Here is a 20,065-nt window from a genome sequence, read left to right as displayed (position 1 = left end):
GGCAGTCGGGCACCAGCATAATGTCTGTAGACCTCACCTGTCTGTAGACCTGGGCTTTATATACCATTTTTTTTTTTTTCTAGTGAATTGTGAATTATATTTATATAGCGCTTTTCTCTAGTGACTCAAAGCGCTTCACATAGTGAAAGCCAATATCTAAGTTACATTTAAAGCAGTGTGGGTGGCACTGGGAGCAGGTGGGTAAAGTGTCTTGCCCAAGGACACAACGGCAGTGACTAGGATGGCAGAGGCGGGAATCGAACCTGCAACCCTCAAGTTGCTGACACGGCCGCTCTACCAACCGAGCTATTCCGCCCCGAGTATTCTGTTCCTAGATTTTGGATAGGGGGAAAAGGAAGGAGATGTGACAAGGAAGGCTGTGTATATGATGTGAGTCAGACAAGATGCCTGCGCCACAAGTGGAACTAACATTTGAACAAAGGGGTTATAGGAACAATCACTTTCAGTCTTTTATGCCACTTCACTATACATACAGCAATGTTTTATATATATATATATATATATATATATACATATATATATATATGTATATATATATATATATATATATATATATATATGTATGTAGGTGTGGGAAAAATCACAAGACTACTTTGTCTCTACAGAACTGTTTCATGACGGGTTCCCTCAATCATCAGGAGATTTATATATACATATATATATATATACATATAAACATATATATATATACATATGTATATGTGTATATATATATTTTACATATATATATATATACACACACATATATATAATATCTATATATATACACACATATATATACACACATATATAATATATATATATATATATATATATATATATATATATATATGAGGAGTTATGTACTGAACAAAAAAAGGTGAAATAACTGAAAAGGTGTTTCATATTTTAGTTTTAGCCACCCTTTTCTCTGATTACTTTTTCGCACACTCTTGGCATTCTCTCCATGAGCTTCAAGTAGTCACCTGAAATCGTTTTCACTTCACAGGTGTCAGAGTTTTCATGTCTTCACCACAGTGATATATCACCTCGTTATGATTCCCTATCTTTATTACCACAGTGATATCACCTCGTTATGATTCCATAACTTTAATACCACAGTGATGTCACATTGTTACTGTGATGATATCACTTTAATACCACAGTGATGTCATGTTGTAACTGTGATGATATCACTTTAATACCACAGTGATGTCATGTTGTAACTGTGATGATATCACTTTGTGTGTGTGTGTGTGTGTGTGTGTGTATACCTTCGTCTTCTGGCAAATATCGTTTATCAATGGCTTCTTTTATCTGATTATTTGCTCCTTTGGGATCCAGATCCATGGCCCAGCTGAAGTTCATGAGCGCAAGGTGAGTCTGTCCCAGCTTCTTGTACACCTGACACACACACACACACACACGGGTTATGACCTCTAGCAAGTCGAGAGGAGTGTGATGTGGTGGCCAATGAAGGTGGCGAGACCTTGAAAGATGGACATCAGAGGAGGTTTCTTACCTTTCCAATGAGAAAGTAGACCAGAGACTCTTTGGGAACAATCTGCTTCAACTCCTCCAGCTCCTGAAGAGCTGCCTGCAGGAGAAGACAAGTTGACTTAGCGTGTTGCTTCTCCATTCATTTGTCTGGCGCTCCTGGAACTGGAAATGATACCGGGTCTGCACCCTGATCACGCCATGGGATCAGGGCCGATAATTGACTCTCTTAAGCGATGTGCTGATACTGTCCCCGTGTTCACATTGTACTGGCGTGGACGATCCCTTCCAATCACATTCTTCTTGCTCCACGCAGGACTTGCACGAATGTCTCGCCAAAACGCCGGGAATCGACACTGTTACTCAAAAGTAGTACTTTTGTGTGCCTTCATGAATGCTAAGTATTTGGGAAAAGTCTTTTTGTTCAACTTTTAACACTGACACTTGGGTTGGCTCGGTCCCAATATTTTGCTAGCGCTGCATACTTTTCTAAATAAAGGGGACCATAAAAAAGGCATTGTTGTCTTTACTAGAACAAGACATCTTAGGGTACATGAAACATGTTTATTATTGTAATTTAGCCTCAAATAAAAATAGAGAACATACTAGACCAGTGTTTTTCAACCACTGTGCCGCGAGATACAGTCTTGTGTGCCGCGGGAGATGATCTAATTTCACCTATTTGGGGTAAAAATACTTTTTACAAACCAGTATTCATAGTCTGCAAATTATGTGTCTGGGCTGTCTCGAGTTTGGCAAAGTAACCGTGTAATACTCTTCCCTATCAGTAGGTGGCAGCAGGTAGCTAATTGCTTTAAAGATGTCGGAAACAGCTTGCTGGTAAAAAAAAAAGGTGTCTAATGCTTAAACTTAAAATAAAGAAAAGGTGAGTGCTCCTAAGAAAAGGCATTGACGCTTAGGGAAGAACTGAACTGGCTACAAAGTAAACAAAAACAGAATGCTGGACGACAGCAAAGACTTACTGTGGAACAAAGATGGCGTCCACAAAGTACATCCCAACATGACATGACAATCAACAATGTCCCCACAAAGAAGGATAAAAGCAACTGAAATATTCTTCATTGCTAAAACAAAGTAGATGTGGGAAATGTCGCTCAAAGGAAGATATGAAACTGCTACAGGAAAATACCAAAAAAGAGAAAAAGCCACCAAAATAGGAGGGCAAGACACTACACAGAGGAAAAACGGCAAAAACCTCCAAAGAAGTCTGGTGACAGTACAGCTACTTTCAGACAAGAACGACAACAACTTTTTACTGTCAACTGAGTTTTGTTCTTTAATCATTTCTGCTGCTGGTGTGCCTCCACATTTTTTCATGGAAAAAATGTGCCTTGGCGAGAAAAAGTTTGAAAAACACTGGACTGGACAATTTGTCTTTTAGTAGTAAGTAAACAAACAAAGACTCCTGATTAGTCTGCAGTAACATATTGTGTCATTTATACACTTAATATTTTATACACATTATTAGGACAAACTGTAAAATGTATTATTTCCGCTTGTTCATTTACTTTTTAATATCTGCTTATTTTCTGTTTGAACATGTTCTATCTACACTTCTGTCCAAATGTAATTATCACTTATTATTCTCTTCTCTGATACTTGACATTAGTTTTGGATGATACCACACATTTAGGTATCGATCCGATACCAAGTAGTTACAGGATCATACAATAAAATATTATACCTAATAAACCAATAATAATATAGTTCAAAAATACTGATATAAAGGGTAGGTGTCACGCTCTTTTTTGTTGTAACATGTTCTATCTAAACTTCTGTCCAAATGTAATTATCACTTATTCTTCTCTTCTTTGATACTTGAATATCATTACTAATGAAGCATTTCTATCTTGAATAAGCTTAACCACGTCTGAAACAGTTTTGTCAATAAAGAAACGTGTTAATTGAGAGCTACTGTGTTTTCCAGTCATGTGATTTGACCACAATGAAAAAGACTGAAAACATTTCCGGGGGTCTAGGGGACGAAGCTCCTGGTTTTTCACATATTTAACATGCTCAAATGAACAAAGACAGCACCATTTGAAGAAAATATTTGAGTGTTTAAAGACATGAAAACATCAATCATCCTAATGATTGACTCTAGTTCAGTCCCAACAGTATTTAGTCACCAATATTTACATCTTGTGTTCATTTCACATCCACAGCTGTCACATTGTTGGAATTATTGTGTGTATTTGTTATGTATTTATGGCGGGCTTGCTTGGGAATTTTAAGATGGGCGTGGCTACCACTGTCAGGTGATTACTTAGGTAGCTTTTAAAAATGGTGTCATTGTTGGTTTGGTAAAATACAGCGTGCTTGGTCACCTGCAGACCCCACTGGTAAGATCATTTTATGTCCGCTTTTCTTGGTTAGATCAACTGAACTATTGTTTAAAATACACGTTTGCTCGCTTCCTTTCTTTTTTGTTTGTTGTGTGTTGGCTAAGTCTGCGGCTGGCTGGCTGTTTGACAAACATGCACTGTTTTAGCTTTTCAACGACATCGGCAAAATGATGAAGTTAAAGGGTACAAGCACAGTAATGTGCGGGTTGAAAACTGTTGTATTAGACCAGGGGTTGGGAACAGGGGCGTCGCCAGACATATTTCACTGGGGCACGTGCCCCACTTTTGATCTGCAGTGCCCCAGTAAAAATTTCACCAATAAAAAAAAACGCTTCAGAGTTTTAAGTCTACATAACAAAGACAACAGCGCACATACTACTTATAGTATGGTAATTGATTGCTACTGGATTCACTCCACGAAACAATGAGCACATGGCTAATTAATATGGTAATTTATTCACGTGTGGATCGAGACTTCGGTTGAGAGAGAGCGAGAGAGAGAGGGATTCGAATCACTGCTGAGGTAGGTGACGTTAGCCAACAACAATTTGTTAATTACAATATTTTGATTTTGATTTGACTCAAACTGTAACTCCTAGATGGATATCAGAAAGTTATTGGCCCGCAGCAGAGAAGAAGCGAGGAATGAGAGATGTAAGTGAAGTCCTAGCTAGCTAGGCAACATCATTGTCTTAAGTTGATGCTAAGTTAGCTAACGTTATTCCTTGTATCAAGACAAACATATTCATTTGTTGTACGAGCTGTCGGGGGAATTTCCAATGAACATGAAACATCATGTTGGTTATTGTCTGCTGCTTCTGCATCAATGATGATTTGGAGTCAGCATGTGTGAGTTGAGTGCTTCTCAAATGCTTTATCTTCAGGAAGAAAAACGTTTTTCCATATCATCAAGTCGTGAGCTTAATTTTTAAATCATTCAAGATTATTTCACAGAAAAATAGCACAGTAGAATTGTCTTGTTAATCGGTGTGACTTTGACTAAAAATCTTGTTTTGTCACCAGAAAAATGGCTACAGCTAAAGCATCTGGTTTTGTTTCCAGAAAAAATAGTAACATTTCTGTATTTGTTTTCAGAAAGATGGCTGAAAATATCGGGTTTTGTTGCCCCATTTAGATTTTTTTAAAATACATTTCCATGTCTGTCCCGAGTCCTCCTCCAACTTGTTAGTCGCTTTGCCTTTTGCTAAAATACTCACTAATAGTCACTAGAACAATGGCTAAAATAATCTGGTTTTGTTGCCACAATTTGATTTTTTTCTCCCTAAACTTTTTTTTTTCCATGCACACATGTGACTGCGACTCAGTGAAAATGACACACAATCCACTTTTATGTCACGACCCAGCAGTTGGGAACCACTGGTCAACTGTATAACACTTACTGTAATATTTCCATGTCTGTCCAGAGTGATTGACCACTTTGCAAAAATGAAAAGGAGACGTTACAGTTTACTTCTCAGAAAATGATTCCCTGAACAGACACACATCAGTTGTTCATTTATTCTACTACAGTGGCTTTATTGTTTTGTGTATATTTTATAGTTTTGTGTATCTGAAATAGGATTAGCCACATTGCCATAAATGGAAATTAAATAATATAAAAGAACCCAGAGATGTAGGGGTGCTTTATTTTTTGTTTTACTTTTGTAGATGTTAAATTTGCAGATGATCACTGCAATATATATTTCAAAAAGATTAATTGCTCTTCCTTTTGGCTTTTACCAGTAGCAGTTTAGAAGTCTGGAGTAAAAAAGTGCACAAGTAGGTCAAATGCATGAGTTAATTTCAGGTGGTTAATCAAAGATCCATACAACATCATCTGATATGATTTCATAGTTTAAAGCACTATTTATGTATTTTTTATGATAAATAAGTGCTAAAAATATTTTTGCTTGCGCGCTTTGCACGCTCACATGAATTATTTGTGCCCCAGGTGTGCCCCAGTATATTATTAGGTCTAGTGACGCCCCTGGTCGGGAACCTTTTTGCCTGAGAGAGCCATGAAAGCCAAATATTTTAAAATGTATTTCCGTGAGAGCCATATCATATTATTTAACACTGAATACAACAAAATGCGTGCATTATTAAGTAGGACTAACATTCTTTAAGTGTAATAAGTCTCTTTTTCTTTTTAATAAGATTTTTATTCTGAAGTTAACCAATAATAATTAAAGTACTTCTTAACATTAATGCGACTTCATGAACAGGTATGGTAGAAAACGGTTGGATGGATTAAAATGCATGAGGATGTTTTATATTTTGAATGTTATTTTTAACACTGTGATTATGTTGTAGTAATTTTGTATATCTATTATCACACAACTTTTATGCTTAAGGGCCGTTGCTATAATTATTGTGAAGTGGTATTTTTCTTTGTCCGTGCAAAGCTGGCAATCCATTCTGGTACCAGTGTCTGTGTTCAGGAACGGCCTGCTGACTGCTAAGGCCGAACACCGCCGTGACGCAGACAGAGCAGAGAGACAAGGCGATATCACCAGCATCAACACATTTGCATTTTTGTATAAACATATATTATGTCTAACTGGAGTTGTCGGGCTTACCCCCTTCCCTCAGCGACAGCTTCAGTGATGTTAAAAATGGACCTCCCAAATAAACAGAGGAAGCACGCGGGCTGGACTTTTACAACGTAGTTTGGATCTGTAACTAGAATACAGCCCAAAACACATCTCCTCATTGAGACAAGTTTAATTCTGTCTCTGCATGATTCCTTGCTTCTCGTCTGTTTAATAGATGTCATCAGTGTTTGAACGTGACAAATTACATGCCGATATATTCATTTCTTATCGTGTTAAGCAATACCAGCTAAGATTTATCTGAGAGCCACATTTGGCTCTAGAGCCATAGGTTCCCTACCCCTGTATGAGAGACTCCCAAATTTCAGTGCCCGTCACAAAAATCACAGGGGGCAACCATTCTCCCCAATTTCTCCCGATTTACACCTTGACAACAATATTGGGGGCATGCCTTACAGGCACTGCCTCAAGCGTCCTCTAAAACCTTTCGTCACGTCCGCTTTTCCTACGTAGAAACAGCGTGCCGGCCTAGTCACATGATATATGTGGCTTTTACACACACTAATGCAATGCAAGCTTGGTCAACAACCATACAGGTCACACTGAGGGTGGCCGTATAAAAAACTTTAAGACTGTTACAAATATGCGCCACACTGTGAACCAACACTAAAGGAGAATGACAAGCAAATTTCGGGAGTAACACAACATAAACACAGCAGAACAAATACACAGAACCCCTTGGAGAAGGCATTCGACCGTGTCCCTCGGGAAGTCCTGTGGGGAGTGCTCAGAGACTATGGGGTATCGGACTGTCTTATGGTGGCGGTCCACTCCCTGTATGATCAGTGTCAGAACTTGGTCCGCATTGCCGGCAGTAAGTCGAACACATTTCCAGTGAGGGTTGGACTCCGCCAAGGCTGTCCTTTGTCACCGATTCTGTTCATAACTTTTATGGACAGAATTTCTAGGCGCAGTCAAGGCGTTGAGGGGTTCCGGTTTGGTGACCGCAGGATTAGGTCTCTGCTTTTTGCAGATGATGTGGTCCTGATGGCTTCATCTGACCGGGATCTTCAGCTCTTACTGGATCGGTTTGCAGCAGAGTGTGAAGCGACCGGAATGAGAATGAGCACCTCCAAGTCCGAGTCCATGGTTCTCGCCCGGAAAAGGGTGGAATGCCATCTCCGGGTTGGGGAGGAGACCCTGCCCCAAGTGGAGGAGTTCAAGTACCTAGGAGTCTTGTTCACGAGTGAGGGAAGAGTGGATTGTGAGATCGACAGGCGGATCGGTGCGGCGTCTTCAGTAATGCGGACGTTGTACCGATCCGTTGTGGTGAAGAAGGAGCTGAGCCGGAAGGCAAAGCTCTCAATTTACCGGTCGATCTACGTTCCCATCCTCGTCTATGGTCATGAGCTTTGGGTCATGACCGAAAGGATAAGATCACGGGTACAAGCGGCCGAAATGAGTTTCCTCCGCCGTGTGGCGGGTCTCTCCCTTAGAGATAGGGTGAGAAGCTCTGCCATCCGGGAGGAACTCAAAGTAAAGCCGCTGCTCCTTCACATCGAGAGGAGCCAGATGAGGTGGTTCGGGCATCTGGTCAGGATGCCACCCAAACGCCTCCCTAGGGATGTGTTTAGGGCACGTCCAACCGGTAGGAGGCCACGGGGAAGACCCAGGACACGTTGGGAAGACTATGTCTCCCGGCTGGCCTGGGAACGCCTCGGGATCCCCCGGGAAGAGCTGGACGAAGTGGCTGGGGAGAGGGAAGTCTGGGTTTCCCTGCTTAGGCTGTTGCCCCCGCGACCCGACCTCGGATAAGCGGAAGAAGATGGATGGAATAAAATGTAATGCTAAAATTAATAAGTTAGGATAAAATCACAGTGATTGATAATATGTCATATCATGGTTGACAACAATATGGTTCAGTTGATTAATTCATGTCTATTATTTACATTATGATGATTCAAAAATAGATACATTGTTTTGTTGTGTTTAGGTTATTACCTGCTGCTGCTGTTGTTACTGCTGCAGTTGCAGTACCAAATAAAACAAGCAAAAAAGTGCACTGCTAGTAATTCCTTTCATGCTGAGTGACGACCCCTATTCAGAGGGCCGATACGGAAATAACTGAACACCCACATTGATCAGTGTTATTATCTACAGTTTATTTACAGTATGACCACATTACTTCAGTTCACTTCACACATTTACATGCTCGGAGAGTCCTAACATGAGCTTTCCTTGCAAATTTCTGAGCAGCCTGCATTTTCCTTTTGGTCTCTGCTTTTGTAGCTTCTTTTTTGGATTTCACTGCCAACTTCTGCCTCTAGTGTTATATGCAAATTTATTTCAAATACATTGTTAACTGGAATCAAGAATGCAACTTTTTCCATTTCTGTACTTTCATAATATATTTTCACGTGGCTTTTTATTTTCAGAAAAACCCATTTATATTTTGCAAATCAGTAATTGGTTAATATTTAAAATAGGGCTGGGCAACGATAAAAATTTTAATCGAAGTTAATCGCACTATTTCTCTGATTAATCGCGATTAACTGCATTGTATACGCAAAGCCCAATAATGAATTCAAAAGTAGTGTGTAGTGCACCTTTATTGGAATATTCTCCCACATGAACAAAAGCGCCAAAACATTTGTTGTGCAAACACAATTTAAATCAGTCCTTGTTAAACAGTAGCAGTTAAATAGCATATTTTATGAAAATCAACTCAAAAAATGTAAATACAAACATTTAAGCTTATTGCCACTGCCAGGGTATTTAAGTTATCCTGTTTGTTATGGAAAATAAATATAATCTACATACAAATCTCTGAGCCACAATCATAACATCTGAACAGGCAATTTCTGAGGTAACAGCAGAAAAAATTTTTTGATCAGGGATCTTATGTTTAAAAAACCTATATTATAGGTAGTGGGCTGTTTTAGGGAATTTTTGATCAAATTATCCGTAGTAGCAATATTAATAATGTTGTGTTTATTCTGCGTAGTGCACTTAAAATAATTATGACCATATCTAGGAATTGATATGATGGGAATTTTCCGATTGTTTGCTTGGTGCTTTGATAAACTGAACGTATCATATACACGGTACTATATTGTGATGTTATGAGCCAGGGAATAAAAGAACTACCCTACCCAGCATGCAACAGGAGTGACGAGCATGCGCGGTAGCCCGGTATAGGTTGCGTCGCCATGATGGCATCTTGTATGTTGTGATATGCACGCTCTGAAAGTAAACGTTAAGAACTCAGCCAACACTCCTGGTCTGCATTATTCATAAATAGACAGACAACACAAATACTCCGCTGCTTCACAGGCCGCTGGATGTAGCCGGCAAAGTATTCCCATGCTAGCTAGCCGGTCTAGCAAGGACGCGTCATTCAGTCCAAAACGGCCCGATCCATCCACATCCAGAATTGTCTGGCGGTCGTAAGTGATCCCGGAGTGACCACGCTGTAAGCCAGCCAGGAAATTTGCAGAATTGTCCGGTATTTTTGCCAAATGTTCCATCTTTACCAAGAGCCCCTCGACGCCGGGCGACGCCATCTTGTTAAGAAAAGGCGTTAACAAAATAAAAGCATGTAAACAACATACGCAAATGTGCGATAAAATAATTGTCGGCGTTAATAGATTGATGAGTTAACTCATAATTAACACTAATTTGCTCACCCCTAATTTAAAACAAACATGCGTATTTCGCAAGCAAATATTTTTTATCTTACCTCATTATTAACTAGCCTGTCTGCAACTGAAGTGGCTTGTTTGGGTGGATCTTTCCTCTCCATGTCTACGGCAGTTGTGGATGTAAAGAAAGGATGAAGACGGTAAGGTTTGCTCACTATCTGTTGACATCCAAAAGTACCAGCTAGTGAAAAGTTTATTTTCCTTGCTTCAAGTTTTTTCATGTTTTTGGGGTTTTGCATGTACTTCCAAAGCCTTGAAACCTCGTGATCCATAGTCAATATTATCATGACACCACCTGCACTAAACTTTTCCGGGACGATCGATTTTCCGAATAAAGTCCTAACTTCCTTCTTCCCAACAGTATCAGTGATTTCCCTTTCCATCAAACTTATTTTTGACATGTTTATCAATTTCTTTTACTCGTGTAGCATCCTTTCTCTCGAGAACCGACATTGTTTACATTTGGAAAATGGCAGTGATGATGTCATCATTCATAACAGATGTCCCGATTGGTCACAAGGAACATATCGACACTTCCCCCCCCCCCCCCCCCCCCCCCCCCCCCGAGATTAAAAAAGACGGAATTCCGACTTTAGACGTAAAAATCACATGCCTGAGTTTTCTTTCCAGGTTAGTCGTCGATAAACACAACCAATATAAAAAGAATACGAGTTCAGAAACACTCACAATAATTGAGGATCAGGGACTAGATATTGTCGGCCAACGACGCGTACAGACGTCTATAACGGGCAATGTCATTGGTTGATGTCGTCAGCTGATAGTAGAGCTAGCCAATCTGTTGCCTTCACACATTGGCATTATATTTTATAAATGACCTGGCGGCGCCAAAATCAGCGGAAATCCGCGGATCCGCAGAAAATTCCCATCCCTGATCGTAGTATCGACTAGATACACTCTTGTACTTAATATCATTACAGTAGTCTTAGACTGGTCACCTCTAGTCTTGGACTGGCATTGGTCACATCTAATCTTAGACCGGTCACATCTAGTCTGCGAGTTAGATTGGTCACAATTAGTCTTAGACTTAGATTGGTCACAACTAGTCTTAGACTTAGATTGGTCACATCTAGTCTTAGATTGGTCACAACTAGTATTAAAGTTAGATTGGTCACATCTAGTCAGACTTAGATTGGTCACAACTAGTCTTAGACTTAGATTGGTCACAACTAGTCTTAGACTTAGATTGGTCACAACTAGTCTTAGACTTAGATTGGTCACAACTAGTCTTAGACTTAGATTGGTCACAACTAGTCTTAGACGTAGATTGGTCACAAATAGTCTTAGACTTAGATTGGTCACATCTAGTCTTAGATTGTTCACAACTAGTCTTAAAGTTAGATTGGTCACAACTAGTCTTAGACTTAGATTGGTCACAACTAGTCTCAGACTCAGATTGGTCACAACTAGTCTTGGACTTAGAGTCTTAAAGTTAGATTGGTCACATATAGTCTTAGACTTAGATTGGTCACAACTAGTCTTAGATTGGTCACAACTAGTATTAAAGTTAGATTGGTCACATCTAGTCAGACTTAGATTGGTCACAACTAGTCTTAGACTTAGATTGGTCACAACTAGTCTTAGACTTAGATTGGTCACAACTAGTCTTAGACTTAGATTGCTCACAACTAGTCTTAGACTTAGATTGGTCACAACTAGTCTTAGACGTAGATTGGTCACAAATAGTCTTAGACTTAGATTGGTCACATCTAGTCTTAGATTGTTCACAACTAGTCTTAAAGTTAGATTGGTCACAACTAGTCTTAGACTTAGATTGGTCACAACTAGTCTCAGACTCAGATTGGTCACAACTAGTCTTGGACTTAGAGTCTTAAAGTTAGATTGGTCACATATAGTCTTAGACTTAGATTGGTCACAACTAGTCTTAGACTTAGATTGGTCAAATCTAATCTTAGACCGGTCACATCTAGTCTTAGAGTTAGATTGGTCACAACTAGTCTTACAGTTGGATTGCTAACGACTAGTCTTAGAGTTAGATTGGTCAAAACTAGTCTTTAAGTTAGATTGGTCACAACTAGTCTTAGACTTAGATTGGTCACAACTAGTCTTAGACTCAGATCGGTCACAAATAATCTTAGAGTTAGATTGGTCACATATAGTCTTAGATTTAGATTGGTCACAACTAGTCTTAGACTTAGATTGGTCACAACTAGTCTTAGACTTAGATTGGTCACATCTAGTCTTAGACTTAGATTGGTCACAACTAGTCTTAGAGTTAGATTGGTCACATAGAGTCTTAAAGTTAGATTGGTCACATATAGTCTTAGACTTAGATTGGTCACAACTAGTCTTAGACTTAGATTGGTCACATTTAATCTTAGACCGGTCACATCTAGTCTTAGAGTTAGATTGGTCACAACTAGTCTTACAGTTGGATTGCTAACGACTAGTCTTAGAGTTAGATTGGTCACAACTAGTCTTTAAGTTAGATTGGTCACAACTAGTCTTAGATTTAGATTGGTCACAACTAGTGTTAGACTCAGATTGGTCACAAATAGTCTTAAAGTTAGATTGGTCACAACTAGTCTTAGACTTAGATTGGTCACAACTAGTCTTAGACTCAGATTGGTCACAAATAATCTTAGAGTTAGATTGGTCACATATAGTCTTAGATTTAGATTGGTCACAACTAGTCTTAGACTTAGATTGGTCACATCTAGTCTTAGACTTAGATTGGTCACAACTAGTCTTAGAGTTAGATTGGTCACATAGAGTCTTAAAGTTAGATTGGTCACATATAGTCTTAGACTTAGATTGGTCACAACTAGTCTTAGACTTAGATTGGTCACATCTAATCTTAGACCGGTCACATCTAGTCTTAGAGTTAGATTGGTCACAACTAGTCTTACAGTTGGATTGCTAACGACTAGTCTTAGAGTTAGATTGGTCACAACTAGTCTTTAAGTTAGATTGGTCACAACTAGTCTTAGATTTAAATTGGTCACAACTAGTGTTAGACTCAGATTGGTCACAACTAGTCTTAGACTTAGATTGGTCACATCTAGTCTTAGACTTAGATTGGTCACAACTAGTCTGAGAGTTAGATTGGTCACAACTAGTCTTAGAGTTAGATTGGTCACAACTTGTCTTAGACTCAGATTGGTCACAAATTGTTTTAGACTTAGATTGGTCACAACTAGTCTTAGAGTTAGATTGGTCACATCTAGTCTTAGACTTAGATTGGTCACAACTAGTCTTAGAGTTTGATTGGTCACAACTTGTCTTAGACTCAGATTGGTCACAAATAGTCTTAAAGTTAGATTGGTCACAACTAGTCTTAGACTCAGATTGGTCACAACTAATTTTAGAGTTGGATTGGTCACAACTAATTTTAGAGTTAGATTGGTCACATATAGTCTTAAAGTTAGATTGGTCACATAGAGTCTTAGACTTAGATTGGTCACAACTAGTCTTAGACTTAGATTGGTCACATCTAGTCTTAGACTTAGATTGGTCACAACTAGTCTTAGAGTTAGATTGGTCACAACTTGTCTTAGACTCAGATTGGTCACAAATAGTCTTAAAGTTAGATTGGTCACAACTAGTCTTAGACTCAGATTGGTCACAACTAATTTTAGAGTTAGATTGGTCACAACTAATTTTAGAGTTAGATTGGTCACATATAGTCTTAAAGTTAGATTGGTCACATAGAGTCTTAGACTTAGATTGGTCACAACTAGTCTTAGACTTAGATTGGTCACATCTAGTCTTAGACTTAGATTGGTCACATCTAGTCTTAGACTTAGATTGGTCACATCTAGTCTTAGACTTAGATTGGTCACATCTAGTCTTAGACTTAGATTGGTCACAGTTAGTCTTAGAGTTGGATTGGTCACGACTAGTCTTAGAGTTAGATTGGTCACGCCTAGTCTTAGAGTTAGATTGGTCACGACTAGTCTTAGACTTAGATTGGTCACGACTAGTCTTAGACTTGGATTGGTCACAACTAGTCTTAGACTTAGATTGGTCACAACTAGTCTTAGACTCAGATTGGTCATATATAGTCTCAGAGTTAGATTGGTCACATCTAGTCTTAGGCTGGGCAGATCTATCACATCTCATCTGTTTATTTTGTTCACTTCTTGTTAGCAACTTAGCACATCAGCTAGCGATAGTGCCTGTCTGCTGCTCGTTCGGTGGTAGTTATTCCTCGGCTTGGAAGTGCCTCTCTCCATAGCCCGTGCCAACTAAGCTACTGTAGTATAGTGGCTGAACAGTAGTACTCTCCATAGCCCGTGCCGACTAAGCTACTGTAGTATAGTGGCTGAACAGTAGTACTCTCCATAGCCCGTGCCAACTAAGCTACTGTATTATAGTGGCTGAACAGTAGTACTCTCCATAGCCCGTGCCAACTAAGCTACTGTAGTATAGTGGCTGAACAGTAGTACTCTCCATAGCCCGTTCCAACTAAGCTACTGTAGTATAGTGGCTGAACAGTAGTACTCTCCATAGCCCGTGCCAACTAAGCTACTGTAGTATAGTGGCTGAACAGTAGTACTCTCCATAGCCCGTGCCAACTGAGCTACTGTAGTATAGTGGCTGAACAGTAGTACTCTCCATAGCCCGTGCCAACTAAGCTACTGTAGTATAGTGGCTGAACAGTAGTACTCTCCATAGCCCGTGCCAACTAAGCTACTGTAGTATAGTGGCTGAACAGTAGTACTCTCCATAGCCCGTGCCAACTAAGCTACTGTAGTATAGTGGCTGAACAGTAGTACTCTCCATAGCCCGTGCCAACTAAGCTACTGTATTATAGTGGCTGAACAGTAGTACTCTCCATAGCCCGTGCCAACTAAGCTACTGTAGTATAGTGGCTGAACAGTAGCTTTAAACTTAACAGCCAGCGGCTTTCACCGCAGTGAGCAAGTAGAAGCTCCAATCTATTCCCGCGCACAAGCATGAGGTTATAAACCTGACCTAACAAAAACTGCGTTGACATATTAGCAATTAACTAATCACTCTCTAAGAATAAACAACTCATTACATTATTACTATTTGCAAAAATAATTATCTGCGTACTCTCAACACTCATCTATCCATAAAATACTGAGAAGCATTGAGCACTTTGCACATTTTTTAAGGTACCGGTTTATACCGTATATTGCCATTTGCACTAAAAATTGTGCGGTATCGGTTTTGGTCCATCTCGTCCAGCCCTACTCAGGATTAAGTTCCAAGCCAAGGTAGAGTGTGGTTGCTGTGTCTACAAACACTGAGTATGGTCTCTCACTACTTTGGACTAGGTTCCAAGCTCGGATGGTTGCTGTGTCTACATACACTGAGTATGGTCTCTCACTACTTTGGACTAGGTTCCAAGCTCGGATGGTTGCTGTGTCTACATACACTGAGTATGGTCTCTCACTACTTTGGACTAGGTTCCAAGCTCGGATGGTTGCTGTGTCTACAAACACTGAGTATGGTCTCTCACTACTTTGGACTAGGTTCCAAGCTCGGATGGTTGCTGTGTCTACAAACACTGAGTATGGTCTCTCACTACTTTGGACTAGGTTCCAAGCTCGGATGGTTGCTGTGTCTACAAACACTGAGTATGGTCTCTCACTACTTTGGACTAGGTTCCAAGCTCGGATGGTTGCTGTGTCTACAAACACTGAGTATGGTCTCTCACTACTTTGGACTAGGTTCCAAGCTCGGATGGTTGCTGTGTCTACAAACACGGAGTATGGTCTCTCACTGTACTCTGGAGTAAGTTCCAATCTTGGGTGGTTGCTGTGTCTACAAACACTGAGTATGGTCTCTCACTACTTTGGACTAGGTTCCAAGCTCGGCGGCTGCTGTGTCTACAAACACTGAGTATGGTCTCTCACTACTTTGGAATAGGTTCCAAGCTCGGATGGTTGCTGCGACCACAAACACCGAGTGTGGTCTGTCACTATACTCTGGAGTAAGTTCCAAGCTCTGTGGTTGCTTTGTCTACAAACACCGAGTATGGTCTTTCACTACTTTGGACGAGGTTTCAAGCTCGGATGGTTGCTGTGTCTACAAACACTGAGTATGGTCTCTCACTACTTTGGAGTAAGTTCCAAGCTTGGGTGATTGCTTTGTCTACAAACACTGAGTATGGTCTTTCACTACTTTGGACTAGGTTCCAAGCTCAATGGTTGCTGTGCCTACAAAACACTGAGTGTGGTCTCTCACTGTACTCTGGAGTAAGTTCCAAGCTCTGTGGTTGTTGTGTCTACAAACACTGAGTATGGTCTCTCACTACTTTGGAGTAGGTTCCAAGCTTGGTGGTTGCAGCATGAATGAAGATGCTAACAGAAGTCTGCCTCACCATAAGAGAAGCACTGGTGCAGCTTTCTGCTCAATCTTTCAGATCCACTTTTGCTGCTTGTGTTGGACTTTGTTTCACCAAAGGTTTTGGGAACTACTGCCAGATGACACGTGACCAACTCAGCTGTCTACTTTATTTTTGATTTCCTAGGACACTTCAGCCAGACGTCCAAGGAGCTTACCTTGTATTTGTCATTGGCAAACAGGATCGACGCTCGATGGAACTTGCACAAGGGATTTTTTGGGTCGATCCCGATGGCTTTGTTCAGAGTCTCTAAGGCCGCATCCGACTTCTTCAATGCATGCTGCACCTGCACGCAGATTAGGGCTTTTACTTTACATCACTTCATGTGGTTCCTAACACTGAAACCAGATGATGTCATCATGTACAATGCTACACATATTTATATATAACCCCTCCAGGGTGGCCCAACACACACACACACACACACACACACACACACACACACACACACACACACACACACACACACACACACACACACACACACACACAACGTACCACTCCGATGTGACAGAGCAGCACGGAGCTCTGAGGGTTAATGCTCAGAGCCTTCCTAAAGTGGATTTCTGCCAAATTGAACTTCTCCTGTTTGAAGTAGATCATCCCCAGACCGTACCTGCACAAACCCAGACAGGTGACGCTGACAAAGCATTATTGCAGAAGTTGCGGCGTGTGCGTACCAAGCGTTGTAGTGTCTGTTGCTGACTCGGATGGCGTTGCGGAAGCAAGCCAGGGCTCTCTCCAACTCCTCGGTCATCACAAACTCGTGACCCAGTAGAGTATAGGCGTAGGCGAAGCCTGGGTCCACCTGATGAAAGGTCAGGTGATGTAATGATATTCAAATGTGATGTGATTTTGGTTTAGGAAATAGAGACCGGCTAAGAATGTGCCAAATGAAGTGGAAGGCAGACAAACTTCAGATGTATTACTAGCCAGGGTTTCCCGCAGCGCTTTGTTGCTAAGGGAGCCGCCTTAACAACAAAGAACCACCGCCTAAGCTAAAGTTTTTAACAAGCTGCTCCGCTTAGTTCTGCCTGTCAGGACGTCCCTGCAGCATTACACCATTGGCCCACCCACTGAACCATCTGATTGGTTACATGCAGAGCGGTAACAGCCAATCAGCAGTGCGTATTAAGAGAGCATGTCGTCAGTGCTCAAGCAGGCAGAGGACAGACGATGGAGTGAGCAGAAAGGTGTTTAGCAGGTTAGCATAATGCAGCGGACTCTCCCCAAATTCTAATAAACACTTCCAAGTCCAGTACTAGTAACATCACTATGAGCCCGTTGACCTTCTAGAAATATAAGCGGCAGCTCAGCTCGCTCGCAGTCCATGAGATAAAGGCTAATTAGCTTTTAGCGTAACGTTAGCTTATTTTGCGGTGTGTGTGTTACAGACAGCATAGCCCTGTCTGTCTGAGAGAAAGACAAGCATTATTGACCTAGAATAACAACGTTATTTCACTTGACCCTTTTCTGTGTTGATTGAGGTGTGTTGAAGCAGCGAAAAAGAACACGATGTTAAACGAAGAGTTTCTGTCTCTGATAGTGTATATAATAATGTAAGTGCATCATGAAACCTACATGAACTCCATGATGTTCAGGGATGAATAGTCTCTCCTATTGCTATTGTACTATTTTTTCCAGCTGTAGTTACATTCATCATTAGTAATGTAGCAGCCTAGTTTCCCTGCTATCACATGTTGATAAAAATATAACATTTACATGATAAAAATCAACTACAGGCTTCCTGTAATAAATGAAGCATGATGAGTTGAGCATATGTCCGCATGTGGCCCCACTTTTAACTCATTTTTAAAATGCTTATTGCAAATGCTTATTTACAGTAAGTCATCCATTTGACTTAGTCATTATTTTGTCCAAGTAAGTCAATATTTACTAAGTTAAAACAATGAGATTCTTAGTATCTCAGGTAACTAGGACTGTTTTGTTTTTACTTTACGGAAAAAATATTGAGATATATATCATATATTGCCATTCAGCATACGGAGTGGAAAACACAACCAAAAGTTGCAGACTTCCTCACGCGACGAAGCCGGCCTACTACACCACAGCCTGTAGTCTTTTGCCCCCCCAGGCTGTGGTGGCAGCGACGGGAGGGAGACGTGATGGTGGCGACAGGCCAGATTACACTGTTCCTTACACCCACCCACCCCCCTCCCTGTCCGACGAACCCTTCCCCTTGGAGAGACACCACCTTAACTAACACATTTTCTAGGGGAAACACTGCTAGCAATAAGTGTTTCCAAGTGCTGGTGTTCTTAAAGTGACACACATCAGAGTTCACTTTCAGCTTCTTGACAAGCTTGGTCCTCTGCAGTGGACATGTTTTTGAGTCATGAGAATATTGATTGGCATGTCAATATTTCAAGGATGTGTCCTCCTATTCCAGTGTGCAGTTTGTATCCACATGCTTGTCCCACAAGAGGATTTGGGACGTCTTGTCTGCTCAGTCATCAGAGAAGCCAACATCTTCTTTTCTACAACATACTTCTCATGTCACCTTCTTTGCTCTGTGCAAGGCATCATGGGAAATGTAGTTTGTTCCCCTTTGACACAGTCACATAGCACGCGGGATATTCACATAAAGCTTCCGTCCCTAGTAACCACAGCAACAAGAGCTCACCTGGATGGCTCTCTGAAAGAACTTGATGGCGATGTCATGCTCCCTCTGCAGGCTGAAACAGTTTCCTGCGACACACCAGGCCTGCACGGACACACGTCACATAGGACCCCAGCTGAAGGGAGACCGTTGCAGGACAAGAGTTTCTCTGACCTCAGGACAGTTCTTGTCCATGTCCGTCAGGTCTTTGGACAAGGCAGACAGAGCAACATCCTTCTGCAGGTGCCACAGGGTGGTGGAGTAGATCTCCATGCCCTCCACTCTGTACGACTCGATCCTGCGGACCTCAGCGAACAGACGCTCCGCCTGCAAGGAGAAGTTCAGCAGGTGTGCCGAGGACGCCTCCCCCGGCCGGTGTCTTACCTGCGTGTACTCGGCCAGCTCGAAGTAGGCCATGCCGATGTGGGTGAGCACCCAGCCGGTGTTGTAGTGCTGCGGCGGGAGGGAGGTCAGGATGTTGACGGCTTCTCGACAGTTGTACGAGCACAAGGCCTGGTAGCCACGTCCCAGTTCCCGAAGCAACACCATCACACTGTCTGGGGACGCAGGAAATGCACCGCTCTCAACAAAACGCTCCAACCTTCCGCTAACGTCCATTTTCAAGAAGGGCAGGGCACACTAGTAGCCCGAGGTCCTGTGTCATCCTCAACTTCTACACCTGTGCTGCGGCCAATGGAAGTGTAACAACACAGTTAACTCTAGTAACTGTACTAACTAGTAGTAATTAGTAACTGGGCTAGTAACTAACAGTAGCTTTACAAACCACTTTAACAGTAACTGTAATAACTGTAGTAGTAACAGTACTAGTAGTAACTAGTAACAGTACTAACTGTAAGATTAACTCTACTAATTGTAGTAGTGCTGTGGTAGCTGTACTAACTGTAGTAGTAAAAGTACTAACTGTAGTAGTAGTTAGTAACTGTACTAACAGCAACAGTACTAAATGTATAGTA

General features: G+C 41.1%; 1 protein-coding gene across 1 annotated transcript in view; it reads right to left on the bottom strand.

The window, feature by feature from the left end:
• cdc27 (cell division cycle 27) overlaps positions 1 to 20,065 on the bottom strand; it is a 54,066-nt gene that overhangs the window by 9,038 nt on the left and 24,963 nt on the right. Inside the window, exons 12-19 of the mRNA XM_061884436.1 lie at positions 19,476 to 19,648; positions 19,266 to 19,418; positions 19,116 to 19,196; positions 17,152 to 17,279; positions 16,970 to 17,087; positions 16,629 to 16,757; positions 1,523 to 1,597; positions 1,275 to 1,404 (exon numbers count right to left, since the gene is read on the bottom strand). Of these exons, the coding sequence (XP_061740420.1) occupies positions 1,275 to 1,404; positions 1,523 to 1,597; positions 16,629 to 16,757; positions 16,970 to 17,087; positions 17,152 to 17,279; positions 19,116 to 19,196; positions 19,266 to 19,418; positions 19,476 to 19,648 (987 nt within the window). The remainder of the gene's footprint in view (positions 1 to 1,274; positions 1,405 to 1,522; positions 1,598 to 16,628; positions 16,758 to 16,969; positions 17,088 to 17,151; positions 17,280 to 19,115; positions 19,197 to 19,265; positions 19,419 to 19,475; positions 19,649 to 20,065) is intronic.

Source organism: Nerophis ophidion, linkage group LG23 (genome assembly GCF_033978795.1).
Source record: "Nerophis ophidion isolate RoL-2023_Sa linkage group LG23, RoL_Noph_v1.0, whole genome shotgun sequence".
In the NCBI taxonomy this organism is placed as follows: domain Eukaryota; kingdom Metazoa; phylum Chordata; class Actinopteri; order Syngnathiformes; family Syngnathidae; genus Nerophis; species Nerophis ophidion.
This window is presented reverse-complemented; position numbering and strand designations above follow the sequence as displayed.